At 50.8% G+C, this 24102-nt stretch overlaps 8 protein-coding genes across 8 annotated transcripts; 5 read left to right on the top strand and 3 right to left on the bottom strand.

Annotated features, from left to right (window-relative positions):
• Positions 1-1527: 1527 nt before the first annotated feature.
• N7482_001380 (sterol desaturase family protein) lies at positions 1528-3678 on the bottom strand (the record flags this gene model as incomplete). Its single annotated transcript, XM_056683505.1, has 4 exons — positions 1528-2086; positions 2158-2243; positions 2320-2560; positions 3650-3678. 4 exons carry the CDS (start codon positions 3676-3678, stop codon positions 1528-1530), a joined length of 915 nt encoding a protein of 304 aa, XP_056547111.1.
• A 71-nt stretch (positions 3679-3749) lies between these two features.
• N7482_001379 (NCA2 family protein) lies at positions 3750-6017 on the top strand (the record flags this gene model as incomplete). Its single annotated transcript, XM_056683504.1, has 4 exons — positions 3750-3844; positions 3948-5498; positions 5603-5728; positions 5783-6017. The coding sequence occupies 4 exons, from the start codon at positions 3750-3752 to the stop codon at positions 6015-6017; spliced, it is 2007 nt and encodes a 668-aa protein (XP_056547110.1).
• Positions 6018-6819: 802 nt separating this feature from the next.
• On the top strand, positions 6820-7596 carry srgA (Rab family GTPase srgA; the record flags this gene model as incomplete). The annotated part of the gene is made up of 3 exons (XM_056683503.1): positions 6820-6849; positions 6912-7179; positions 7277-7596. The coding sequence occupies 3 exons, from the start codon at positions 6820-6822 to the stop codon at positions 7594-7596; spliced, it is 618 nt and encodes a 205-aa protein (XP_056547109.1).
• Positions 7597-8566: 970 nt separating this feature from the next.
• On the top strand, positions 8567-10895 carry N7482_001377 (putative AAA family ATPase; the record flags this gene model as incomplete). The annotated part of the gene is made up of 2 exons (XM_056683502.1): positions 8567-10105; positions 10248-10895. 2 exons carry the CDS (start codon positions 8567-8569, stop codon positions 10893-10895), a joined length of 2187 nt encoding a protein of 728 aa, XP_056547108.1.
• A 277-nt stretch (positions 10896-11172) lies between these two features.
• Positions 11173-11731, top strand: N7482_001376 (uncharacterized protein; the record flags this gene model as incomplete). The annotated part of the gene is made up of 2 exons (XM_056683501.1): positions 11173-11583; positions 11665-11731. Exons 1-2 carry the CDS (start codon positions 11240-11242, stop codon positions 11729-11731), a joined length of 411 nt encoding a protein of 136 aa, XP_056547107.1. The 5' UTR covers positions 11173-11239.
• A 196-nt stretch (positions 11732-11927) lies between these two features.
• Positions 11928-21503, bottom strand: atrA (protein kinase MEC1; the record flags this gene model as incomplete). The annotated part of the gene is made up of 25 exons (XM_056683500.1): positions 11928-12189; positions 12649-12812; positions 12877-12995; positions 13051-13135; positions 13189-13276; positions 13367-13489; positions 13551-13639; positions 13718-13842; positions 13896-14093; positions 14150-14633; positions 14700-14799; positions 14866-15027; positions 15080-15172; positions 15226-15323; positions 15381-15687; positions 15740-16217; positions 16277-16817; positions 16877-18355; positions 18444-18923; positions 19031-19127; positions 19189-19341; positions 19396-19791; positions 19854-20146; positions 20200-20864; positions 20921-21503. 25 exons carry the CDS (start codon positions 21501-21503, stop codon positions 11928-11930), a joined length of 7662 nt encoding a protein of 2553 aa, XP_056547106.1.
• Positions 21504-22112: 609 nt separating this feature from the next.
• N7482_001374 (nucleoside deaminase) lies at positions 22113-22958 on the top strand (the record flags this gene model as incomplete). Its single annotated transcript, XM_056683499.1, has 5 exons — positions 22113-22202; positions 22261-22365; positions 22433-22641; positions 22694-22791; positions 22855-22958. The coding sequence occupies 5 exons, from the start codon at positions 22113-22115 to the stop codon at positions 22956-22958; spliced, it is 606 nt and encodes a 201-aa protein (XP_056547105.1).
• A 231-nt stretch (positions 22959-23189) lies between these two features.
• Positions 23190-24005, bottom strand: N7482_001373 (putative NADH-ubiquinone oxidoreductase 21 kDa subunit; the record flags this gene model as incomplete). The annotated part of the gene is made up of 5 exons (XM_056683498.1): positions 23190-23264; positions 23335-23537; positions 23597-23802; positions 23861-23877; positions 23946-24005. 5 exons carry the CDS (start codon positions 24003-24005, stop codon positions 23190-23192), a joined length of 561 nt encoding a protein of 186 aa, XP_056547104.1.
• Between the last annotated feature and the right edge of the window lie 97 nt (positions 24006-24102).

Raw genomic sequence — 24102 nt, 5'->3', positions numbered from 1 at the left:
TATATCATTCCCTACTACCCTTTTATATATAGGAATGATATATGAAAATCCACTGAGCCTAGTCATATTTCCATTAGTAATAAATAATGATTTATAGAAGCTACTTCCTACTAAGAGAAGAGAAGAGGATATGAAATTTCCTTATATAGATAGTTACTAGACTCTATTAACTATATGTCTAGATATATTTTTCTTATAATAGGTAGTATTATATAAAGCCTATGTACTAGTAATTAAATGATATCTTAGATGGAAACCTACTTATAGTTATTTTTAGCGAAAATTCCATCCACAATTAAACCCTCGATGGTGTAGTTGGATATCACGTTCGGCTGTAATGGATCATCATATAACCGAAAGGTCACCGGCTCGATTCCGGTTCGAGGGAACGTTGTTTTCTTTTGCCTCTTTTTGTATTTTACTCAGATCCTATATTGCCCTCTACCCAGGTCATTTTAAAATGAGAATCAAAGGTTAAACTTACTATAGGAAAGCCTCTAGCCACAAACATCAACATCACCTTTTGGATACCTCCTTTTGTCATTCTGTATGCTTGGGCTCGACCATTCGATCTTCTATAGCTACTTAAACTTCTTCTTGCACCCAGCCCATAGGTGACGAGACAGGTTCCCTCCAGGTGTGTTTGCTACGTCTATCTCTATTAATTTGGTTATCTGGTCCCCATCACTTTACCACTTCTTGGACCTTGGACATAGATTGTTGAGATTCCTATAATTGCTGAAGTTGGCCTTGTGGAACCGCTCTTGTGAAGTACCTGTCGACATTACCTCATTTCATTTAGATTTACCACCCTCTATTTTCTCGATAGAATCCCAGCACCTGTGTCCTAGGAGAAGGCTCTCCTAGATTCCATCTGGCTGCACGTGGGCGAAGAATAACCATGGTCAACGCGCACAGCGTACCAACTAATATAGCGTAGGCGCTCGATATCGAAGCGCGGAATAATCGGATTACCTTGCTCATCTCCATCGTTGGAATGTGATGTTGCCAGCAAAGGACCAGGACCAGGACCAGGACCACAATCTAACTGGGATCTGCCATCTGCACCTGTAGGATCTTCTGCGACCGAGAAGTCGGTCAAGGTGAATCTCTCCGGAATCTATTATGAGGGTCGCACAGTAAGATTGTCTAATATGCAAGTTTCATTGTTCCGGGATCTCTGCGCCGGGTATTCATAACAAGATTAAATAGATACATCAAAACATCGGCTACTGAGGGTCGCAGGGTGGCATTGGATGAAAGCACGAGATACTCGTGACCTTGCCTGGCAAGTAAGTCTCCCAACCAGGTGTGTAGGATCCCGCGCTTGCGTGCCTTCCGAGAGAGCACTATGAGCACTGTTTTCGTTTCGGCAACCCAAAGCTGCATCCACAACTCCCAAGGGATCAACAGAGAGATACGAGAGAACAAGAAAAGCGAGAATAAGAAAAATCCCCCCACGTGGATCCTAGAGCAGTGTACAACCCAATCCTGTCCGACATGGGGTGAATAAGCAGACAAACCGGCTCACTGAGCCTTATTCGTCGATACCTTATTCTCTCTCCGCCGCTTCAACGAGTCGGGAGTGTACTCAGTGTCCAGGACATAGTCCCACCACCGGAAGCTGCTGGAATAATTGCCAATGAACTTCTCGTGGTGAAGATCATGGTGATCCGCACCGGCCCAGAAGGGCAGGAAGTGGTGCAGGCTCCAGGGGAACTCATAGCCGCTGTGCGCGTCGATGGCCTGGAACAAGCGCAGAACGATCCAAATGTACATTGTGAGAATGTGCAAATCACCGGTGAAGGCACACCAGAGAATCGGGCAGCCGACTGTCCCAAAGCCCAGAATCATGACCTCAATCGGGGATGCATACTCGGCAGCTAGGCCGAATGGTGCAGAGTACTGATGATGAATCTTGTGAATCGCCTTGTAGAGGGGGCCCCAGTGCAAGGCACGGTGGGAGAAGTAATGCCAGGTGTCCTCCATCACAAAGAAAATCGCGATCTGGTAGGCCATGGTCCACAGGGAGGGAAAGGGAACCGAAGTCGTGAGACCAAAGTATTGGGCCATAGGATGGAAGAGCCTGCCGAGCAAGGACATTTAGTTCGCCGGCCCACCGCCAGAGAAGGGGTTGATGAGAGGAGGCAATCTTACCAGATCTGCGGCAGCTCCACGGTAAAGTGACTCAGGAGCACGAACTTGGCACAGTCCCACTGTTCGCGCAACGAGGGGATTTTGCTCTACCCCGAGATTAGCCAATGGCTCCCTCTTCCCTGCCTGACGACGAGGGAATGCCGGATTTCGATATGTACTCACACTCTGAATCTTGTAGCCCTTGAATAGACCCAAGCTATCGATGAAGATCCATGGTAGCGAGCGACCAAAGTAGACCAGCTCGTGCATCGCGAAGGACATGATTCCGGTGGCCAGGACATCGTTCTGCATCCATGCGTACCATGCAGCCCACAGCCGCTCAGCGACATTCAGGTTGGCATTGTACTTGCCAATCTCCTCGAACTGGCCCCAGTAGGTGCCCGAAGACAAAATCGTCGAGTTCCTGAGGGACGTCCAAAGAGGAAAAGTTAGGGAACCGGACTCGAGGAGGAGAGGGGAGAAAGCCGAAAGAATTTCACGTACATTGTATGGTTTCCCGTGGGCAAGGGCCACGCTCCAGGCGAACTATGTGACCGAGGGGAAGGGGGAGGGGAAGAAAGAGAAGGGTTAAGGGTGGTGAAAGAAGGGAGTAATTGGAAGTTGGAAGAAGAGCGAGGGAGAGAGATGAAGAATCACCAGTCCACAGGGAGGAGGGGGTGGGAAGGGAAGAGTGGAAATGCAGCAATTATTATTTCTTGCGAGCAGGGCGGCAGGGCGGGCCATTCCCGAAGTGGCGAGACCCGTTTTCTTGGTGCTTTCCCCCTGAGCCTGGTCTCGCTGGTTTGGCTGGTTTGGCTGGTTTGCACCCAGCTAAAAAGGGGTCACGCAGTTCAAGGACCAACCATCAGCCGCCCGGAGCCTCCCATCTGGTAAGGCCACTGCGAGCCGATCATCATCCGAGCTCCACCGGGCGAATAATGCGGATTTGCGGCCCTCTGGTTGGCCCCGGCCTGGACAGTCCTGCCCCCGTTAGGCCATGCAGGATGGCGCTTGCTGGCCCCGCTGTGATCGCCTGCTCAGCCCATGCGGAGAGCCCACGGCTCCGGTGCCTCTGAAACGCGAGTCATAGGTAAGCAGAGAGTGGCTGGGAGAGGATACCGACACACCTATCCTTGGCGATCACTGTGAGGATCCTACTATGGACACTTCTGTCGACACCACCGAGGATATAGGCGTACAACCGATCCAGTGAGAAGCAAATCAGTGACCAGAGCCTTCCTATGGAAACTGGAAACGGAGGCATACTCGTGACTTGTCTCTGGCTCTCTACCGCATTCACGTGCAGTGTAGTTTCAGAGCCCGACACCATGCATAACAAGGGAAACCTGAGAAACAATAGCAGTACAGTGAATGATTATTAGTAAGGAATGTACAGTAGGCTAACTAATTAGTGAGAAAGTTAACTACCTACCTAAACTAAACAACTAGCTAATCCTTGACGAGCAACAGAGTCCTCTTCCCGAGCCGAGCAGATCAGGTGGTGTCGGGATACACTGTACTGTGTAGGCGCGAGTACGACATGGTGCGGTTTGCACTGTTTGCCTCCCGTACGCGCTCCCTCTAGGGGTTTGTCTCGTTTGCACCATGACGCCATGCCACAATGCGCCCACACAGACGCCGACGCCGACGCCGACGCCGATGCCGTCCCAGTCCAAGCTCTGCCAGGCGCCATGTCGATTGTCCAGGAGTATGTCTTATGATCCCTTCCATTTTGCTACCTCTCTGAGGTGATCCGATCCTGCCTCCTTCATCTTCAGCTGACTCGTATTGTACTTGCTTGTTCCATTTAGAACGGCCTGCAGCGTCAACTCCCAGCTCGACCGCCTGCAGCAGCAGATCACTCGTCCGGAGAAGCTCCTGTATACCCAAGATGCTCCCCCTCCGCACATTCGTCGCCTCCAAAATGTCATCGGCTCCATCTCGGTGACGTCTAAGACTCAGCCCTTCCTTCCGGCTATTCGCCTCGCAGATTTGCTGGCAGATTCGACTGGGACGTTTCAATACCCCCTCTCCGCAGTGGCCAGGACTGAGACCGAGTCCCAGGCCGAGGAGCATGTATCGGACTATCTATGGCTGGTTGCCGCCAAGGCGGCGGTTCAGGCATCCGGGCTAGTGATGCACTCCCTCCTGGATTACACGCTTCAGCTCCAGGAAGAGATCTACTACTGGAACGCCGTACTTGGATCGGTCTGGAATAGTGGTATCTATACGGCGCAGACCACCCCTGTGCGACTTTGGCACTGGACAAAGGACCTCTCTTCTTTCCGAACCATGCAGACTGTGTCGTCCGAATCCCTGTCGCGGTCAATTGCTGCTCGCTGGGCGCAGTTCTACCAAATTGCTAGACAGAGCATGTCGGAGTATCCGATTCGACTAAACTGGTCTTCTCCCATCCGATCTTGTCGGTCAGAAATCCGACAGAAGAGAGACCACCTGTTGGCCATGAGGGACATTCATACCAGCAGCCTGGGCCTGCTCATGGAAGGGTGGCGTGCCTTCCAAATAGAAGACCTCGCGAGCAATGCCGATCGGGTTTCTCGGGACCAGTGGCAAGAGACGGTTACCAGAATTGTGGCTCTCACAGAAGCCATTTTGCACCAGGCAATCAGTCAGTCGAGTGCGGCGGATTTTGAGAAGCGGGTATTCGCTGTCATGGAAGACGATAGGTCCAGCATGCAAATGCAGGGCAGTGGTCCGTTCTCCACCCAACCCCCAGTTCGTTTGATTGAGCGGGTGGTGTACCTCCTTCGAGCTCAACTGCCAGCTCACACGGCCTCGATGTCGGCATTTGTTGTTTTGCACGGGCGCCCCTCGCGAGTGACTCGGTACTGGATCCCCGCATCGCTAGCGGTCTTGTCCAGTAGCCTCTCCCTGAGATTCATTGCTCATCGACAGGACCAAATCCTACAATGGATCATGGATATTGGATCCACGATCGTTGACTTTGGCGGCAATTGGGTGGTGGAACCCATTCGCAAACTCATCGGAACTATCCGACACGACGAGAAAAGTGAGATTGCCATCATGAGTAAAAACAGCTTGGTGGCCGACCGGGCCAGCCTGGAGCGTATGGTCATTGACTTTGTCCGCGATCGGCCCGACCTCAGCCAGGGACAACTGCCCGCGGAAGACACGACAGCCATTGCGAATGCAGTCAAGGAGGGTGATTTGACACCGGTGCTCAAAGCCTATGAGCGCGATCTCCGGACGCCCTTTGTAGGCACTGTTCGAGGCGATCTGGTGCGGGCTCTTTTGATTCAGATTCAGAAGACTAAGGTCGATGTGGAAATTGCCATCAGTGGCATCAATGCTCTCCTGAAGAGTCAAGAACTTGTTTTTGGGTAGGCGTCTTTCTTTGGCATCTCCTAGCTTACCCTGTTTCCTTCCTCCCTCCCCTCTCGGCTTTGCTTTCTTCTGGCAGACATCATCTAACGCTGTTGTCCAGGTTCGTTGGGCTGACGCCTGGAATTTTGGTTTCGTATTCCGCTCTGCGGTGGCTGATTGGCCTCTTTGGCAACCGTCGGGGTCTACAAAGAGGGAAGAAACAGCATGCGCTCCGCCGTGGGCTACGGTAAGCATATCAACCCATTGGATTAGTGAGGTGTGCAACTAGCTGATGGATCAGAAACGTGACTCGCATCCTCACATCCGCCCGGTCCCCTGATGGGACGGTCTCCTACAAGGAATCGGGGCGACTTATATGTGAGGCAGAAGATCTCCTCCAGAAAATCAAGACAGTCCTCGGAGGTATACAATACCAGGAATTCCGGGAAGACATCCAAGACCTGCTTGACGTCCAGAGTGGCGTCGACAAGCAACTGCGGGTTGTTGAGAGGATGAGATGGGCATACTTCCATTAGGAGGATGGGGTACCTGATATCACATAGCATATTGTGCACAATCCAATCATGTACCCTGCCAACCATTGGTCAGGATCACGCGAGATTCCATGATTGCCATTCTCCTCGATGCGGTTATTGCACTTTGGGCTGTGCAATCTTGTTCGACCGAGTAGTTTGTAAACCCTTCATGGAACGAATGTGTATGGTAGTAATTGGCTCCCGAAGCCCGGGCGACATTTCCAAATCTATATACGCATGCCTAGTTATCGGTATCACTGCTCATTCGAGACTAAACAGAGACTGAAAGACTCAAGATATAAGTCCCTGAAACCCTCACCTCTCTACACCGTAACTTCCAAGGCTGTTGTGCTGGGGTCGGGGCTGCTTACATAATGGGGCATCGATCGCAGTCCTAGGTCGTAGCGCCGTCATCACTCCGCTTGGTGTTGACCACTCTTCCATCCCCCTCCCTTCTTTCCCTCTCTTGATTGTTGTATGCTTGGTTTTGGGGCTGATCTCAAATCTCTGAACCTCTTTTATTTGATCACCTGCCTTCCTGCACTGGTGGGCGAGTTCTGCACCGCTAACCCAGCGCTCCTGATAGAGTCCCTGGTCGCACTGAGACCTGTCTCCTTCACCTCAGGTGGCTGCGATTCACTTTACGATTACTTTCGGTGGACATCTACTTCCCGACTGCGATAGCTGCCAGTGAAACCGATACTCTACTCTGCTCATTCGTGGACCCTGCCACCCGTCTTGATCATCTCCTATCTGGGAATAACGACCCTGTCAACCCGACCGACAAACAAACCACCCCATCATGGCTGGCACACGGAATTATGACTTCCTGGTGAGTATTTCCCAGCATTTATGGCCTCGTCGATGCAGCATCTGACTGAGGATGGGTTACAGATCAAGTTGCTGTTGATCGGGGATTCCGGTGTGGGGAAGTCGTGCTGTCTATTGCGCTTCAGCGAAGACTCGTTCACCCCCTCCTTCATTACGACCATTGGAATCGACTTCAAGATCCGTACGATCGAGTTGGATGGCAAGCGGGTGAAGCTGCAGATTTGGGACACGGCGGGCCAGGAACGCTTCCGTACCATTACGACCGCCTACTATCGCGGTGCGATGGGCATTCTCCTGGTCTACGACGTGACTGATGAACGCTCTTTCCAGAGTAAGTATAGACCTTCCTCTCTGCCTTCCTCCCTCCTCCCTCTTTTGGGTGGTTTCACCGGGAATTATGGGCCAACTGGTCTAACCATCGTGAATAGACATCCGAACCTGGTTTTCAAACGTCGAGCAACACGCCAGCGAAGGAGTTCACAAGATTCTGATTGGAAACAAGTGTGACTGGGAGGAGAAGAGGGCCGTTTCAACCGAGCAGGGCCAGCAGTTAGCCGACGAACTTGGCATTCCCTTCTTGGAGGTCTCCGCGAAGAATAACATCAACATCGAGAAGGCGTTCTATAGCCTTGCATCGGATATTAAGAAGGGCATGGATACTTCGAAGACCGAACATGGGGGTGCTTCAGGGGTCCCTATAGATCAGGGGTCGGGTTTGAACGGTAGCACGGGAGGGAAGTGTTGCTAGACCCTGTACCACTACCATCTCTTATTGTGCTATTTCCACCGTTTCCTTTTACTTTCCCGCGTGTCTCTGTGTGTGTGTGTGTGTTTTGGTCTCTTTCTCGTGCCGCACTTGGTCGTTTCCTGCGCAGCTGCCACATATCCTTTTGCCTGCAATTTCATATGCTAAGATTCGAATGTCCAGTTTCTATGGAGAGTTGGCGCCCGTTACAATCGAGTATCATACATATATGTCCATAGCCAGTGGCAAACTGTCTCTTTGATGTTTTTTAGGCCGAGTAGTAGTTCTGATCTTTGATGCCTTTCCATGTTATGGAGAATGTTATTTATTTGGTCAATGCTTCCTGCAGGGTCTCTTCTTCAGTTCAACCTCTTGTCAGCCTCGTCCTGACTGTAGAAAGGAATGCCCTTCCACTCATCTAGCTCCGGAGCGCACTATGTGACGCTTACAGTATGTACGGAGTGCACCGTACTGTTATTACTCCGTACATCCTCCTAACGATTGCCGCTGCTCGCACTTGGCGCTTGTCCTCCTGACCCACTCTTTTTTCTTGCGTATCGGCGGCCCGATAAGGTCCCACCACCTGATTTTCAATGCGATCAATCCCACTCCTCCAACTTCACCCCACTTCAAATTTCTGGTCCTTGACGATTGTCAGCCTTTCACGATTGAAGGGGTACTTGGCTCTGCCCGCCCTGGAAATTCGCCCGCAAAGACTGGGAGATTGATACTGCAGACCGACTCCCCGCGCTGCGCGGTCCTGAGAATAAGACCAGTGCGCGTTGTCAATTTCGACCGACTCATGAAATACTTTGCTAACTCCCAGGGACGGACCCAGGAATCGAAAGCCTTGCCTCTGCCCCCTTCCAAGATTTGAAATCAGCCATCGAGCATTAGTGGCGATACGGAATCGCTAATTTACCAACTCGCGTGGCTACGTGTGTGCTTTATGTTCCATTAACAGTACAAAAACATGGCCGATGTCCGCAGTTTCACCGTTCGACCGCTAACGAAGCAGGCCCGAAGTGACCTCAAGGATGCGTTCCGTGTCTATCTGTCTTCCTCCTCTCTAGCTGCTCTCAGACTCCGCGCTGATGATCTATGTACCTTGACATCCGCCGAAAGAGCCCCGAAGACTGCGATTGCTTGGACCGCAGTGGAGAATATACAGAGCACTGTTGTACAAACATCGAGGACTCTTCAGGATATTTACGGAATCAAGATCGGAGAGAAAGTGGCGATCACCAAACTCGACGGCACTCTCGACGAGATCGAATCGATCATTTTGGTCGACTGTTCCGACCCCGAGAAGATCGAAAAACATGGCCCGATAGCCACCGATGAACGGTGCCACTGGGAATGGACCTTGGAGTTTCAACTCCTGCGATGCGATGTTTTGACCACCGGTCTGGTTTTTGAGCTGGAGCTCAAGGGCCAGCGCCGGAGCTTTAAGGTAGTCCACATACACGCCCAGAATTCAAGGACAAATCGCACCATTTTCCGTTTCACCAAAAATTCCAAGATTTCGATTGGAACAGAAACGGAGAGGATGAAAGAGTCGTTCTCCAGTATCGTTGTTCAGCCCATGGGCTTGGGTGGTCTCTCGCGGCAGATTGAAGACATCAATGAGAGTCTGTCTGACTTCAACCTTGATCCGCGTAGACCAGTCATGCCCTCGTTCTACGAGCATAGTCGGGGCATCCTTTTATATGGTCCCAAGGGGACAGGTAAGACGACGCTCCTGCAGCAAATTGAGAACGCTGGCTGGAAGCAAGTCTTCAAAATTGGCGCTTCATCCCTTGGCCGAAGTACCAGCGAAAGCGAGATGAAGCTCCGCAATACATTCCAAGAGGCTGCTCGTGCTAAGCCTAGCGTGATCCTGATTGATCAGCTGGAGTTCATTGCACCAAAGCGAACTTCCCTTGAATCCCAGTCCCTGGCGTCTGTCCTATGTGAGAACCTGGATGCGATTCGAAGTGCATCCGTTCTGGTGGTGGCGGCCACCCGGCATCCCAACCATGTTGACGATGCTCTCCGAACACCTCACCGACTCGGCACTGAGATTGAGCTACAAGTTCCTACGGCACAGGATCGGGCTGAAATTCTCCATGCCATTCGTGGGCCTGTCTCTGCTGGACTCAGCGATGAGCTCGTTGATTTCCTCGCCGAAAAAACTCACGGATATGTCGGGGCAGATCTTTTCGCTCTACTTCAGCTGATATGTCGGAAAGCTCGGCAACGGCAGCTGCTCGAGCAAGGTTCCCCGCTTCTACCAGCGAAGTCACCCTCTCGAGATCGAGAATCGGACCCGTCGCTTGATGATCCTAGCGATGGGGAAATTCGTGTCGACTTGGCCATCCGGGAGACAGATATCCTTTCTGCCCTGCAAGAGATCCGCCCGACGGCTATGCGGGAGGTTTTCTTGGAGACACCAAAGGTGCGGTGGTCGGACATTGGAGGGCAGCATGAGATCAAAAAACGCCTTCAGCAGGCCGTGGAGAGACCTCTCAAGGTAAATATCGTTCTTTCACTGCGCTCACGTCCGTCTTCTTTCTCGGGACTAATTATTCATCACAGCACCCCGAACGAATGCGCCGACTCAATGTCAAGAGTAAGAAAGGTGTCCTTCTGTACGGCCCCCCGGGTGCTCGAAGACGCTCACCGTCAAGGCACTGGCTACAGAAGCTGGCCTAAACTTCTTGGCTGTCAAGGGTGCAGAAATTCTGAGCATGTATGTTGGCGAGTCTGAGCGGTCGCTGAGAGAGATCTTCCGCAAGGCCCGCGCAGCACGGCCCAGTATCATCTTCTTTGATGAGATCGATGCCATTGCTGGTCGTCGCAGCAGCAGCTCCCAGGGGGGTGTCAATGTTTTGACCACTCTGCTGAACGAGATGGACGGTATCGAGGAATTGCGCAATGTGTTGGTCATTGCCGCCACGAACAAGCCGGACGTCCTCGACCCAGCCCTGATGCGACCCGGTCGTCTTGACAATATTTTTTACATCGGCCCACCAGACTTTGAAGCCCGGCGAGAGATTCTCCGGATCTGGGCAAGCAAATCTGTAGTTGATCCGAACGTGGACCTGGATGAATTGGCAGCTTGCACCGAGGGCTATTCGGGCGCCGAAATGGTCAGCATCTGCGAGACCGCCGGTGATGCAGCGTTGGATGAAGAAGAGGAGACGAAGCAGGAACAGGATGTCAAGCTGAAGCACTTTGAATACGCCTTAGGCCAGGTGCGGCGTCAGATCACCGACTCGGTCATCCAGGAGTATGAACAATGGCGAGACGCGCAAAAATAGATAGACGAAAACAAAAGGGAAGAAAGAAGATAGACATTAAACTTGACCAGGGAGATGTATAATATATATCAACCCTCACTTGGTACAGAAACACATGTTGTATAGCCGCTCATCGAGTGGAGTATCAGCCATAACCACCTACCAATCTCCTGTCTTTTGTTTATAAGCGGCGAAGCGGTGCGGGTGAGGTGATTACCTGATGCGGCTAGCGGCTAGCGCGGACCCCAGCTGTGCGCCCTTGATTTAACCTCGCCAACTCGTGACTGAGGCCATGCAGGTACAACTTCCCTGCGCCCTTCCCTCCTACCACTCCTGACCTCGCCTACCGCTTCACCACCCACTTTATGCCTCACATCTCCAGCGTCCTCTCGATTTCCCCCCCTTGGACCGCGACCCTTCTAATTGCACATCCATGTCTTTGCGATCCCCTCGGGGCCATTCGCCCTTACGTTCCCCGGATCGCAACCCGGCAAGATCCTCTCGGGGAGATTCGCGTCCGCGAAGTGCCAGTCGAAGCCCGCTGCCCGCCCGCCACCGCCGTACCAGGAGTAGAAGTCGATCCTCCTCCCGTGGTCGATCCCGATCCCGCTCCCGCTCTCGCAGTCCCAGCAGAGGTGGTCGACGCTACAGGAGCGCGAGTTATAGTCGCTCACCTAGCCCAGATCAAAGCCCTCCACAAAGCGCAAAGGTGAGTTCCTGGGATATGACTAGGGTTGAAGCTTGACGCGTCGATTTAACTGAAACGTGCCGCCTCCATAGATTGTGGTAGAAAAACTAACCAAGAATGTTACGGAGAACCACCTTCGAGAGATATTCGGCAGCTTTGGCGATATTGAATACCTCGACCTGCCCATGAACAGAGCCTGTAAGAACCCACCCTGTATTGACCTTGTGAACCCCTCTTTACTTTGCTTATTCTTGCCTACTTCTATCTAGTCATGACAAATCGGGGCACTGCATATATCCTATACCACGACCCAGCGGATGCCGAGGCTGCCATTGCCCATATGCACGAAGCTCAACTTGATGGCGCTATTCTGAACGTTTCGATTGTGCTCCCTCGTCGGACATTTTCACGCTCACCACCCGCAGTTTCCAACCGAGGCACTGGCGGCCGTCCTCGATTTGGCAAGGGATCATATGCGGACTCACCCCCCAGGAGACATGGACGTGCAAGGCCGGCTGAACGACACGACACATATCGGCCTCCATCTCTGTCACGGTCACGGTCACCGGTGCGGCGAGGTAGTCATCGCCCGGAGAGCCCGCGACAGCGGCGGCGGCGGAGTCCCAGCTACAGCAGCTATGGTTACAGCAGTCGCAGTGATGGGAGTCGGAGTCCAGTGAGGAGCCGGAGTCGGAACCGACATTAGTCTCCCGTGTGAATAGCATATGTGGCCAACGGAATCCTTTCGACATACACGCAAAAGCTGTTAACTGTGGTCATCGCGCCACATGTTCGGTGAAGCCCCCCTGGATGACAAAAAATAAACAAGGAATCCACAAGATTCATCGAGAACATCCAAAAGTTAGCTAGCTCCCTTGACCGATCAAATTCACAATTCTGCTACATCTACGATGGCAATGAAGAGAACCTATTACCAAGTGACCTGCTCTGATTTGTGCAACGTTCTGCCATCTGAAGATCCCACTGTCGGAGCAAGATTATTGAGCGAAGCGTCAAAATTAGTCATGGGGCGACAGCATGATCTAGCTTCGTGAAGCTCAGAAGAAGGCACACCATCCGACATACATTGAAGCCAGATTCTTCTTGTCTGTTGCCTGCATGATCAGCTCGTCTACTTGCCCATCCACAGATAATGGAATAGGTTGCTTAGACATAAATCCCCGAAGTTTGTGACGAACGTCCTCTAGGACGCCCGCTGGTGTGTCAGGGACATTGGTGTGGGTACGACGCTATGGCGATGAAAATAACGTCAACAAGCAGGCTCTCTCCCTGTAGACGATACACTAAACTCACTCTTTTGCCAATGAAATCTGTTGTCGGGTCGTGCAGGAAAGTCTCGAGGATTGTCATCAAGGCATCTTCGTTTTGCCGCAGGAGGTTGAGAGTGATCTCGCACGTTCTCCGGAAGGGTCCTAATGGTACAACATGAGCAGGAAGCCAATTTAATAGCGCTGGTGAACCGCCTACCATCGTAACCGTATGCACCAAAGGCATCAACCATGTTGTGAGTCAGGCGGAATGGAACCACCTCGGGTTTCTCAAAGGTTTGGCCCTTTCCAAATAAAATTAATCGTTGTATGATGCTGGATCTCGCGATACTCTTACCTTGTCGAAAAGACAATTGAAGTCAACATGTAGAATGCCGCCTGTTCCCTCTTCAAACAACAGATTTTCACCATGTCGATCACCGAGTCTGTTGAGGCAACTAATCAGTATGACAAGAATCGGTAAACTGCGAGGCATTCGAAATATCTTCGACCCCCTTAGGGTATGTACGACTAACCCTAGAACGTATCCAACCATGGACATCACAGCCGAAGACCGTGTATACCGCAGCCTTGCAGTGAACCATGATTCGGTTTCGGGGAACATCTCGATGAACCACTCGGGAAGAACAGTAGGAAGTCTGGATCTGTATCAGCATAGATCGTGTCGGAAGTATTGGAGAATGGATGGAAGGATCTTACTTGGCTAGAATCTTCGTAGTGAAGAGAGGCAACTTCGAAAACGTTTTGTCCGCACAAATTTCGTCTAGGTAATGTCTGATCTCGGTGTACTGTTTGTTGGATCCACGTAGCATTAGCCAGCCTGCTCGGATAGGTAGAAGCCCGCACGAGTTATCACAGAAACTCACATTTGGGGAGACTCTTCTTTCGCGCAGAAGTTTAACGATAATGTCTCTCAAAGTGCGAAGATTGTCGACCCATTCGATGATACCACATTCCTCATTCAAGGGAGTTACGGCATAAGTTTTAATGTCTAGCTATCAGTCAGCTCGAAAGAAGGCGGCGTTAGACAAGGGGGTTACGCACACATTCGCCGCTTGCTCGACTCCACGTCCCGCTTCAAGAAGCGATTGATCATATTGTTGAATTCCATCAGCCGTTGGTCTTTGCGTAAATCATCCTTCGGTTTGCAAAGTGCATTGTAGATCTTTCCGTCAGAGCCTCGGATGCTGATTTTGCGGGGCTTTTGGAGAGAATTCAAGATTTGGGCATCGTCGAGAACAGCTGGAACTAGTTAGCACAGACTGAGGAATCGATCGAGTGGCCTGTGTTCAACGTACCCTCTATTGTTGTCGGATCCCGGGGGAAGGGCCGGAAGCTTTTCAAGTATTCGGAATCATGGCTGACAGGAAGACTGGGAATCAACATTGCCTGGAAAGGCACCACTAGTCGACAAGGAGCAACTTTGTGATTGAAACCTAAGTTTCGAGCCAGACTGACCCTCGAGGCTCTTTCTTCCACACGCGCGAGGCACAGTTGAAGCAACTCGTCGGAGAATCTCTGGCCTTCATGCACCATGCGGCGGATATCGGAGAGTGCTGACTCTTTCTTGGACTTGTTGTGGTACTCCTGAATCTTTGTGAGGCAAATTTGACCTTTAAAAGCCCGGTCCTTATTGGATGACTTGACAACCGCAAGGACTGTCCACAAGCCTTGCTGCGGGAAGCTATGGACCGCCTTTATTACCATTCGCGCTAAAAGGTCGTAAACGGTGTTGTTGCGATGGCAGATACGAGCTACCACTTGGGGAAGGATTGTGAACAGCTGTATTTGTCAGCAAGTAATTCCAATCTTGCCAAATAATGTGATGGAAGGATCGTGGCAGCTTACCAAGGCAGGTTGAAGGCGACCTGATATGTATTTTTTCAGCTGGGAATGTATCTCATCCAAGCTCTTCTGTCGCTGAGCTTTGGTCTTTCGCTGAAACTCCCTGGTTGTTTTGAAAATTCGACTTAGCAAGGGCAACGAGCCTGAGTGGAAATCAGTGGTCACTTACTCATTGTCACCTCGTTTCGGGTCAATTGGCTGATCAACGACAGAGGCGTGCTCGAGCCAGAGTGTTAACAGCTTAGGCAGTGTCTGGAACACGTATTTACATCCATAGGTTAGCGAACGAAGGTAATTGTCAATCACGAGCTTTGTGGCTTCTCCGCTCAGGCTAGAAAAAGTTGTTAGTGATGAACCACGGATCAATGCATACAGGTACATACTAGATTTGGGCCTCCTTTCCCATGGGCTTGACCTTCTCCAAATCGAGTATCTTGTTGTAATGTTTCCCCAAATAGTAATGCGCCTTTTCCCACCTATATTTCCCTGTCAGGTTTATTCACCGACTGAGGCCAACCTCGCGACATACCTGGGGTAGAGCTTGATGGCCTCTCGATATCGCTGAACGATCGCATGTGAGTGCGTCTGTCCAGCCCGGTCTGTCCATTTCGCTAACATGAGATGTGCCTAGCATTTTCGTTCAGTGTATGGTCAATAGGATGGTACAAAATCAACCAAACATACAACAGCAGCAGTCTCATTTTGATTCTGTCCACGGCCTGAAAGAAAAGAGGCTGCCTCGGAATCAACAGAAGAGGATGTTGTAGCGTTTGATTCATTAGAAGATATGGCGCCTTCCAGGGTCTGGATCGCCTTTCGGTGGTGCCCATCCTTCCAAAGCAATCTGGCGTGCTCAATGGTAGCCGATCGATCTTTCAACCGTGCGGCGTGCAGCATTGAGTGATATGCCTGGCTGGTGAAATTGCCCTTCCGTGATAGATGGGCACTGGTAAGCCAAGCACCCGAAATGTCAGAGTTGACAAAGCCGCCTCTAGAATAAAGTGTCAATAAATATACATTCCACAGTCTCGATGAAAACGTACGCTAACTCCATCGTCGCTCGCCTTAAACCCAACAAATACTGCTTGTCAGCAAGATAACCACCAAGCACATCTAAACGCCGATTCAGGGTGTGCAGCAACAAGTCCTTGGACGAATGAGAATCGTCAGCTCCTGCGTGAGCTATGGATTCCACATCTGCCAAGGCATGCAATCGAAGCATGTCATCATGACAGGACTGCAAAGACGCAACAGAGTTGGCCGTTAAAGATTTTGCCACACTGAGTCTTAGTCCATTGATGATGTCAATGAATTCTGGAGTCTTCTTTTGCTGAAGAGAGTGGAGAGCCGATGCAATGCCAACGTTGAACTCGCCAGTTCCTTGCCTCTCGCAAAGTTCCAGATAGCCCTCCAATTTATCCCACCTGCCAGTTATCCATGATGCTTCAACTGCAAATGGTAGGAACCGAGAAGCAGCGGATTCATTTTTTTTGAGAACCTCGAATCGGGTGACAATCGCATCTTGAAGCTGTCAGCCAGAACTTATCAAGAGCTAGGGGATTCAGGATGTCGGTGATTACCTTGCTGGCCAGACTCCTTGAGGCAAGTGACAAGATTCCATTGAGCATCAATATTGTCGGGATCCTTTTCCAGTTGCAGTTCGTACCAGCTCTGGGCAGTAGCCCATCTACCTGCCTTTCGATGCTCCAAGACCTGTTGATCAATATTGAGGGCTGACAAATGGCTCGAGATACCTTCTATCCCATCGGGTTCATCGATCTGGCTGTAGATGTCCTGTAGCCTTTCATAAAGTAGCTCAGAGCTGGCGTGGTCTTGAGGTTCGGTTTGTGATTTACTCTTTCTGATGTATTGTTCCCAGTGGAAGAGAGCCCTGGAGAAGGACTTGCACTCAACAGCTCTTTTAGAAATGATCTCTGGGGGTATTGAAGCAAGCAGCGTTTCAACAGATTTGATCTGAGACGCATATTTGTCAAGAAGTGTATCTCGACTAGCATCTTTATGAGACCGGCTAGACTGGTATGACTGATGGTTCAGAGTATTGAGCTGTTTTTTCTTTCCCTGTAGCCATCTCGACAAGTAGTCCAAGACCTCAAATACACTCTATACATGATGCATAGTTAGTACTGGCGAACTGGGAGTGATGGTTTTAGGAAACTTACCTGGCTGCTGCTGATGATTGTTTCGCGAACATTGTTGTTGGTCTCGGGGAGAGGATGGGAAAGGACATTCATGAGTTCAACCTGAAGATCTTGCTGCTCCTGCTCGGTACCTCCAACAATGCGATTCAAGGCAGAGAATGGTAGAAGGAACGAGGAAATGGATATGTCTTGGCCCTTGACGACGCGGCTACACACTGCAAATATGAGCTTTGCGTTATCTCCATTTCCCGTTTGGAGCAAGTCTTGCACCAAACTCCGAAGCCATTCACTATGTGTTATTTTTGGTGACAGCAAAGGATATTTGGCTTTTGAACTGGTCGCGACAACAGTGACAGTGTAAGTGGACGTAAGGAAAGGGGTGAGAGTATTTCGGACACTTTCTGGAAGCTCCATCCACCGTTGATATTTCTCGTCACCTTGAAGATCGCGAGACCTTTGAGTGACAGCCGCATTCAGATTGCAGATCTTGAGAAGGCCTTGCATTGCATATGCTAGAAATCCCTGCGCTCTCGTATTAGATGCCGATAAGAATGCCTCGACCAGCACATGTTGGAGGAAAAAGAGAATAAATTCCACAGTCTCTTCCATTCTGTCAAAATTTGACAGCACAAGAATGTCCTTCTTCTCCTTGATTGTCTCCACTCGATTTGGATCGAGGCAACCGACGAGACCCAAGCATTGTGACGATAGCAGAGTAATGCAGTCAGAGCTGGTGTTGAATTTAACACAGCAGTCCAGTAGTGCTCTCGTTAACTGTGCAATAACAGGATCGGGTTGTTCGCTGAGAACAGACAAATGCAAAAACTCCTCGTTCTCTGAGAGAAAAGGCATCAATTCCCGCAGAGCTTGCTCGACAACAGCTGCATTCTCACTCTGGCAGCGGCGTATGAGAGCTAGAAATCTACTTCGGACATCCATCTGCGCTCGCAATTCGTTGATCGTGATCTCAAAGGTGGCTAATTCTGGGATAGAGGCAAGCGAAGGCATGGTATTGAATGTATCCCGCACAAGATTCGGGTGGCTCGTCAAAATATGGTCAATGAGGTGATGGGCTTGCCTTTTGCTTTCATCAGTCAGCCTCTCCCAGTATCTGATCACAATGGCCCAGGTCTGATCGATAAGAGGTTCAATATCTTCCTCACTGAGGGAGCTAATCAATGTCTTCCATGCCGAAAAAGCATGATCGCACAATGCTTCGATCTCGAGTGCAGATCGAAGACAGGCGCAGACCTGGGGCAAAGCATTACTAACATGCCCTTGAGCAATATTGATCATTTCTTCAATTGCCTTGAGGTTCCGTCGTTTTTCGGCCAAAGTTTGCCTCACTTGAAAGTCGTTGATCGCGTTTGCAAATTGAGTGATGATACCGAGGACATGTTCTTCGATGAAGTGGCTCAATAAATCTGCGTTCTTAGAAGAGCTCCCATGCAAGAATTTTCGGGGAACGAAGGTGGCAAGGCGACGGAGTGCTTGGTGGAACTAAATTCGAATGGGGTGTAAGTAAAATGTTTCCTGTTGCTTTGCGGCAGCAATAGTAAGTTTTTGGGGCTGGTATCATTATACACACTCTTTCTTTGTTTTGCTCCCCCGCATCCCCAAGACTCTTCAGCAAGTCACAGGCGATGAGAATCGGTTCGATTCGCACCAACTCAGCCAACGTGCGACCTTTGAATGCGGGGTCTATTTCCGCAAGAAGAGACATGATCATGGCTTCTGGGTTGTCAGATTGTTGGGCCAGAAGGAAAGCGAGGATTGCTGCGAGGTTGTTTTTCTCGGAACAAACGTCAAAAGGCGATTCCCCTTCATTGCGGCTAGCTCCGATTCTGCAAATGATGTCTCGCTTTCTTGTCAAGACCAAATAAGGAAGTACATGGACCTCTGTCAGTCGAAGGAAGCCATCAACTTTCATGCCGAGCAGTTCACATAGCTGTTCGGCCATGTAGGGGCGAGACTGAAGGTTTTTGACAACTGCTACGGAAAGTGTTCGCCAGTACGGTCGGAACAAGCCAGCAGGTGTCAAGCAAAATTGCTGCGCAAGTTTAGACAGCTAGTGCGGACAGTTAGTCTTGGCAATACAAAAAAGAAGAGTCTGCACAATGGAAGCAGGCACAGCTGGCTTAAAAAGATGCCCATATACTTTTGAGCGTTACTTACCCCATTGTAGGCCACCGCGCAAACGTAAGGGTTGGGATGGCCGAGGTACTCCAGCAGACGTAAAAGAATCATATTCTTTTCATCATCCTCCGAGACCCTGGTTGCGACAGTGTGAGCTGGGAGAGTAAGAGAGAGCAGCCTGGGACTTATCAACAGACCTTGCCAGACGACATAGCGTCAAGACGCATGCCTCTTGTAAAGGCATGTCATCTTTCTCGGACAGATTCTTAAGCCATTCCAAAACGATCACAAAGTTGGCCCGGCGAACATCTGGCTGAAGATTTGGTCGTACAAATGCTACCACTGAGTGCCTAAATAGACATATTAGCCTTAAGTCCATATCAAATGCCGAATCGAGGACATACCCGGTTGCTACCCGAAGCTCTCGAATAGAACTCCGAAGAGAGTGAAGGCAGAATTCTCCACAAGCAGATGAGAGATACATCTGGCTCATATTTGGAGAGTGTATCAGAATACGTCTTAAAGCAACCATGGCAGCTATTCGTGGACCAGGTGTGCGTGAGAGCCGAGGTAGGACGAAATTGAACATGGTCCACAGCACCTCGTAGCCAGTGACTTCTTTCTCGGGGCTGTTGTTCAGTTCATGTTGCTCATCATCGCATCTTTGGCAGAACAGAGTATCTCGCACAATAACATCAGAGGGCTTTCGCACCAAAGTCCCCATCAACGCGCAAGAAAGTTTACCCAGGTCTTGTAAGAATAGCGTTTTCTGGGGCTCGGAAATCCCCTCGTATAGGTTCCTGTGAAAGTGTGTTGAGTTCATTTCCCACTTTTAACAAAACAAAGTCTTCGAGACACTCACTGTACAGCAGCACATAAGTCTTTTAGATTTGCCGCACATTCACAACCCAACAGTGATGAAAGTTTGTCGCAAAGCAATTGGATTAAGTCCTCATTGGGGGACTCTGCAGACACGCATAGTCTTTTTGGTGCCCGTATTAGTTCTTCGTTTTCTTTGGTCCCTTGATCCAATGTTCCAGGCTTTTGATTTGTAGCAGATGTATCGATATCATGGGAGTCTGCTGAAGCGCGAGACGGGCATAATGCAACTGTGATATTATCCAGCAGCCTGGAATGAAGACCGTGGATGGATTTCTAGGAATGGGTTAGCCAAAGCCAAATCTCACCAAGTTCAGCTCGGTCCTTACCCCAAGGCACGCCTCCACAATTCGGAAATTAAGATTCTGAGCCTTGACCTCCGCGAGAACAGGCAGAAAGGATTCTCGCAATTGAGGCACGGATGACTTGGATTGTTCTATCGCCTGAGCCACCTCGTCTAGGAAATGGCTCAAATCGGATTGGATTGCAGGCAGTTGAAGGCTGATGCTGAGGGGGAGAAATTCGGCCAGGCATTGAGTCCAGGTGGAAGCCAGGCTCATGTCAGATAACAGAGTAGCCATTGATGACTCAGAAACGCAAAGACGGTGCATGCATATCAGGAATTGCAAGATAACCTGTTCCTCAGCGGGGGCGACTTTCAGACCCGGAGTTTGTAGCCATCTGACGAGTACTCTTCGTAGGCGATTGTATCCATTCAACACCCATGGAAGGTTCTGGCGGAGCGTGCAGTTCCGCCGCTTGGGAATTCCTTGAATTGTCACCTCGGGGCTGAGAGAGGCCAGCATAGATGTGGCTAGGGCGGCTGCCTGGGGAAATGACCCTAGCGGCAAATTTCGCTTCCACAAACCACGAGGAAGGCCCAAATTATCCAAGTCCACTAGAAGTGATCCCTTCTTTGAAGGTATAGACAATTTGACAGGGTGGAAATTCCGCAGGTCCATATCTAGGAACACTTCCAGGGAGCACAAGATGTCTGTAACGCGTCAGTTTTGTTGGTGCCACAACACCAAGAAGGAAGCATCAACCCACCCAGCGTACAAGCCCGAAGGAATGCCGAGGTACCATGGTACGAAGACGAGAAACGGACTTGTTTGTACTGCAAAGAAGCTATGCTGGTGAAGATGGCATGGATTCTTTCCTGGGCGGCTTCCGAAGGCCACCTGCCGGCCAGTCTGATCAATCGTAGGATCAGCCACGAAAACAAGGGCGCCTGAACATCTTCGCCCAAGATAAGGGAATCTGAGATATCCCCCAGAGCTTGGGGTGCCTTGTCGATGCTTGCTTGGATGATGTCCAGACAATCCAGGATTTGACCCTCCATATCCTCCTCCGGAGCGCTGCCGGGGGGACTCGCTTCTAGACCAGCCTTTAGAACGATGCAGATGAGCTTATTGATATCGGTAATGCCTTCATCCATGCGAATTTGGGTGTATCTTTCACCCAGGAGCTCCTGACGGAGCTGCGAAAATGCCTCCCGGGAAAGTCGATGCGTCTCATGTCCTTGGGTTGCAAGGCGTGGGGCGAAATGCGCTGCCAGAATGGACGAGGCTGGCTCCGCCGGTCTCCAGTCCTCCCCGGAGGAGCCTCGAGAATTGTCAGCTTCAGCTGCCATAGGGAACGTACATGGTCGGACGTGGATTCCAAGGTTTAGGCGAGTAACTGAGTGTACGCGAGTCGAGGAAGAGCCGCAGATACGCGGAGCTGATATGTCGCGGACACCTGAGGCAGAGACCCGCCGCCACACCTTTTCTCCTCTGATGGATGGACGTTGGACGGCTGGTAGCGCTGTAGACCCATGGACATGAACACTAACAGTTGAATCAACGGCAATAGTGAGCCCCGGGATTATTCTCTTACGGGGTTTCTGGATGAGTGCGGTTGTGAGACGTCGAGATAAGCCCCGCTTGTGCCCATCGACGATATTTAGTGGACGAGACGTCTATCTGGTATTCCACAGATCCACCAAAGGGCCATTCTTCTATACTCGGGACAAAGGAAAGTCCTCTACAGAGGACCAGGGAATTTGTGAGGAGAAAGGTCTAGAAAAAGCGTGACGTGAATCTTTGCCTTGCCGTGATTTGCACCCCTTGTGAGCTTCTATGGAAATTTCCGTCTCCCGTGGTTTCTCGCCCTGACACTTCCCTAAACCTTTTCAAGCTCGACCCCCTCGGTCAACATTACCTACCGTCTCTCCAGGCAAGAAGAAGACACGTCCAAAGCCATGGATGAGCCAATCACGGAACTCGAAATCAGCCCGGCAGTGTCCGAGAACTCAAGGCACGCCTACTGGATGAAGCAGGCCCTGCTGATGGTGAGCAACCTACCGCCCTTGCTCCGAGGAAATCCAAATGACTGAAGATTGATTTCAGGGAGAGAAAGCTCTCCAGGTTGGGGAAACTCCAGTCGGGTGTGTGCTGGTGCATGATGACCAGCTTGTGGGATCGGGCATGAATGATACCAACCGATCGCTGAACGTCGGTGTCCCGCCCTTCGCCTCTCACCTCCCAGCAGCCTTGCCAATTCAATGCTGATTCTCTGCAGGGAACCCGGCATGCTGAGTTTCTTGCGATCGCAGAACTACTCCAGAGCCACCCCAAGTCTCTTCTCCAATCCACCGATCTCTACGTGACCGTGGAGCCATGTGTGATGTGTGCCTCAGCCCTCAAGCAGTACCGTATTCGAAGTGTGTACTTTGGTTGTGCTAATGACCGATTTGGTGGAACGGGAGGAGTGCTGTCGCTTCATTCGGAGTCCGTGGTGCCCTCAACGTGAAGCATATGAACACTAACTAACTAAAAGCAGCCGCTCAATTGACCCACCCTACCTGGTGTATGGTGGGCTATTCCAGAAAGAAGCCATCATGCTTCTCCGGCGTTTCTACATCCAAGAAAACGAGAAAGGTCCGTCAACCCTATATATCACTTAGACTGGAAGTATCGCCTGCAATACTAATCTCCCTACAGCACCCAACCCCCGACCGAAAAAGAACCGCGAATTGAATACCGCGTTTGACGAGCAGAACGAGAATGAAGGTGAGAATGACGGGAATGTTCTGCTGGCACCATAGAGGGAGATTCGGGTTCAAGGGTTGCTTTAGTTTACACGATCACAAGACCGGATTGTTCGGCGTTCATAAGGAGAGATTTTTACAAGACAGCAGGAAGGATATTAGATGAGAACAGAAAATTGTTTTAATTGAAAGTGCGCCTTGGGAAAAAAACACAAAAGGATATGTGTACAAAAGTTGTGCAACTCCATGTTCACCTCTATGGGTGGTAACGCTCTACTGGCCAAGGCATCATGCCTTGCTCAACCGCTCCGCTTCCAATTCACGCTCCGCTTGCTGATAGTATTTGGCGGTGTCCACACCGTGCTAAGACCGAAAGGTTAATATCAGCCAAGGGCCCAGGGAGGGGAGAAGAGGTAGGCGCAGAGAAACTAACCTGGTCGTGGTTGACGACATTGACCCATGGCAGGACATGAATGAACAGTTCAGAGTATCGAGAATTGCGGGCAGCCACACCCTGGAGATAGGACGACACCTGGGATGTGCCGTAGAGGGGTTCACCCTTCTTCACTTTGTTGACCATCTCCCGCATATCCATCTCGACCTCTCTGGTGTTCTCGGTGAATCCGTAGAAGCGTTCTATGGCGAGTGTGAGCGCTTTCAATCAGAAATCGAAGCTAGAAGTTCAAAAAACCTACGGCAAGAGCGCTGGTACAGCACGTGAAGTCCGCCGAGGAGGCCGACAGCGGTTGCGAGGCGCATGACCGGGGAGAAGCCACCGCGACCGACATGCGACGGGCTCACTCGCTCCATGACCCAGAAGGCAATGGGGGAGATCGAAGCCGCTCCACCGGCGACGGCATAATCCGAAGGGCGAGCATATCCAAACACACGGCGCAGATGCCTAAATAATTATGGTAAGTCTCGATTCAAAGGTATGTCGGGGCAATCGGCTTGCATACGGGTCGGAGTCAATCAGCTGCGGGGAGGGACGGGAATGCGTTAGCTGGATACTCAGTCAAGGGGTTCAGAAGGATCAATTGATACCGGGTAGTCAGTGACGGCCCGCTTGGGGGGCACAATGGCCGTGCTGTGGTCGGTAGCCATGATGCAGTTGGTGGGGATTGTTGTGCAGAGTCGAAGTTCGAAGTTCGGAAGTTGGAGGGAGGAGGCCACTAGACCGCTTGGGGCTTAGCGCATATCG

Source organism: Penicillium canariense, assembly GCF_028826845.1.
Source record: "Penicillium canariense strain IBT 26290 chromosome Unknown utg000001l_segment0_segment0, whole genome shotgun sequence".
Classification (NCBI taxonomy): Eukaryota; Fungi; Ascomycota; class Eurotiomycetes; order Eurotiales; family Aspergillaceae; genus Penicillium; species Penicillium canariense.
The sequence above is the reverse complement of the archived record's forward strand: the minus strand, read 5'-3'. Positions and strand labels throughout refer to the sequence as shown.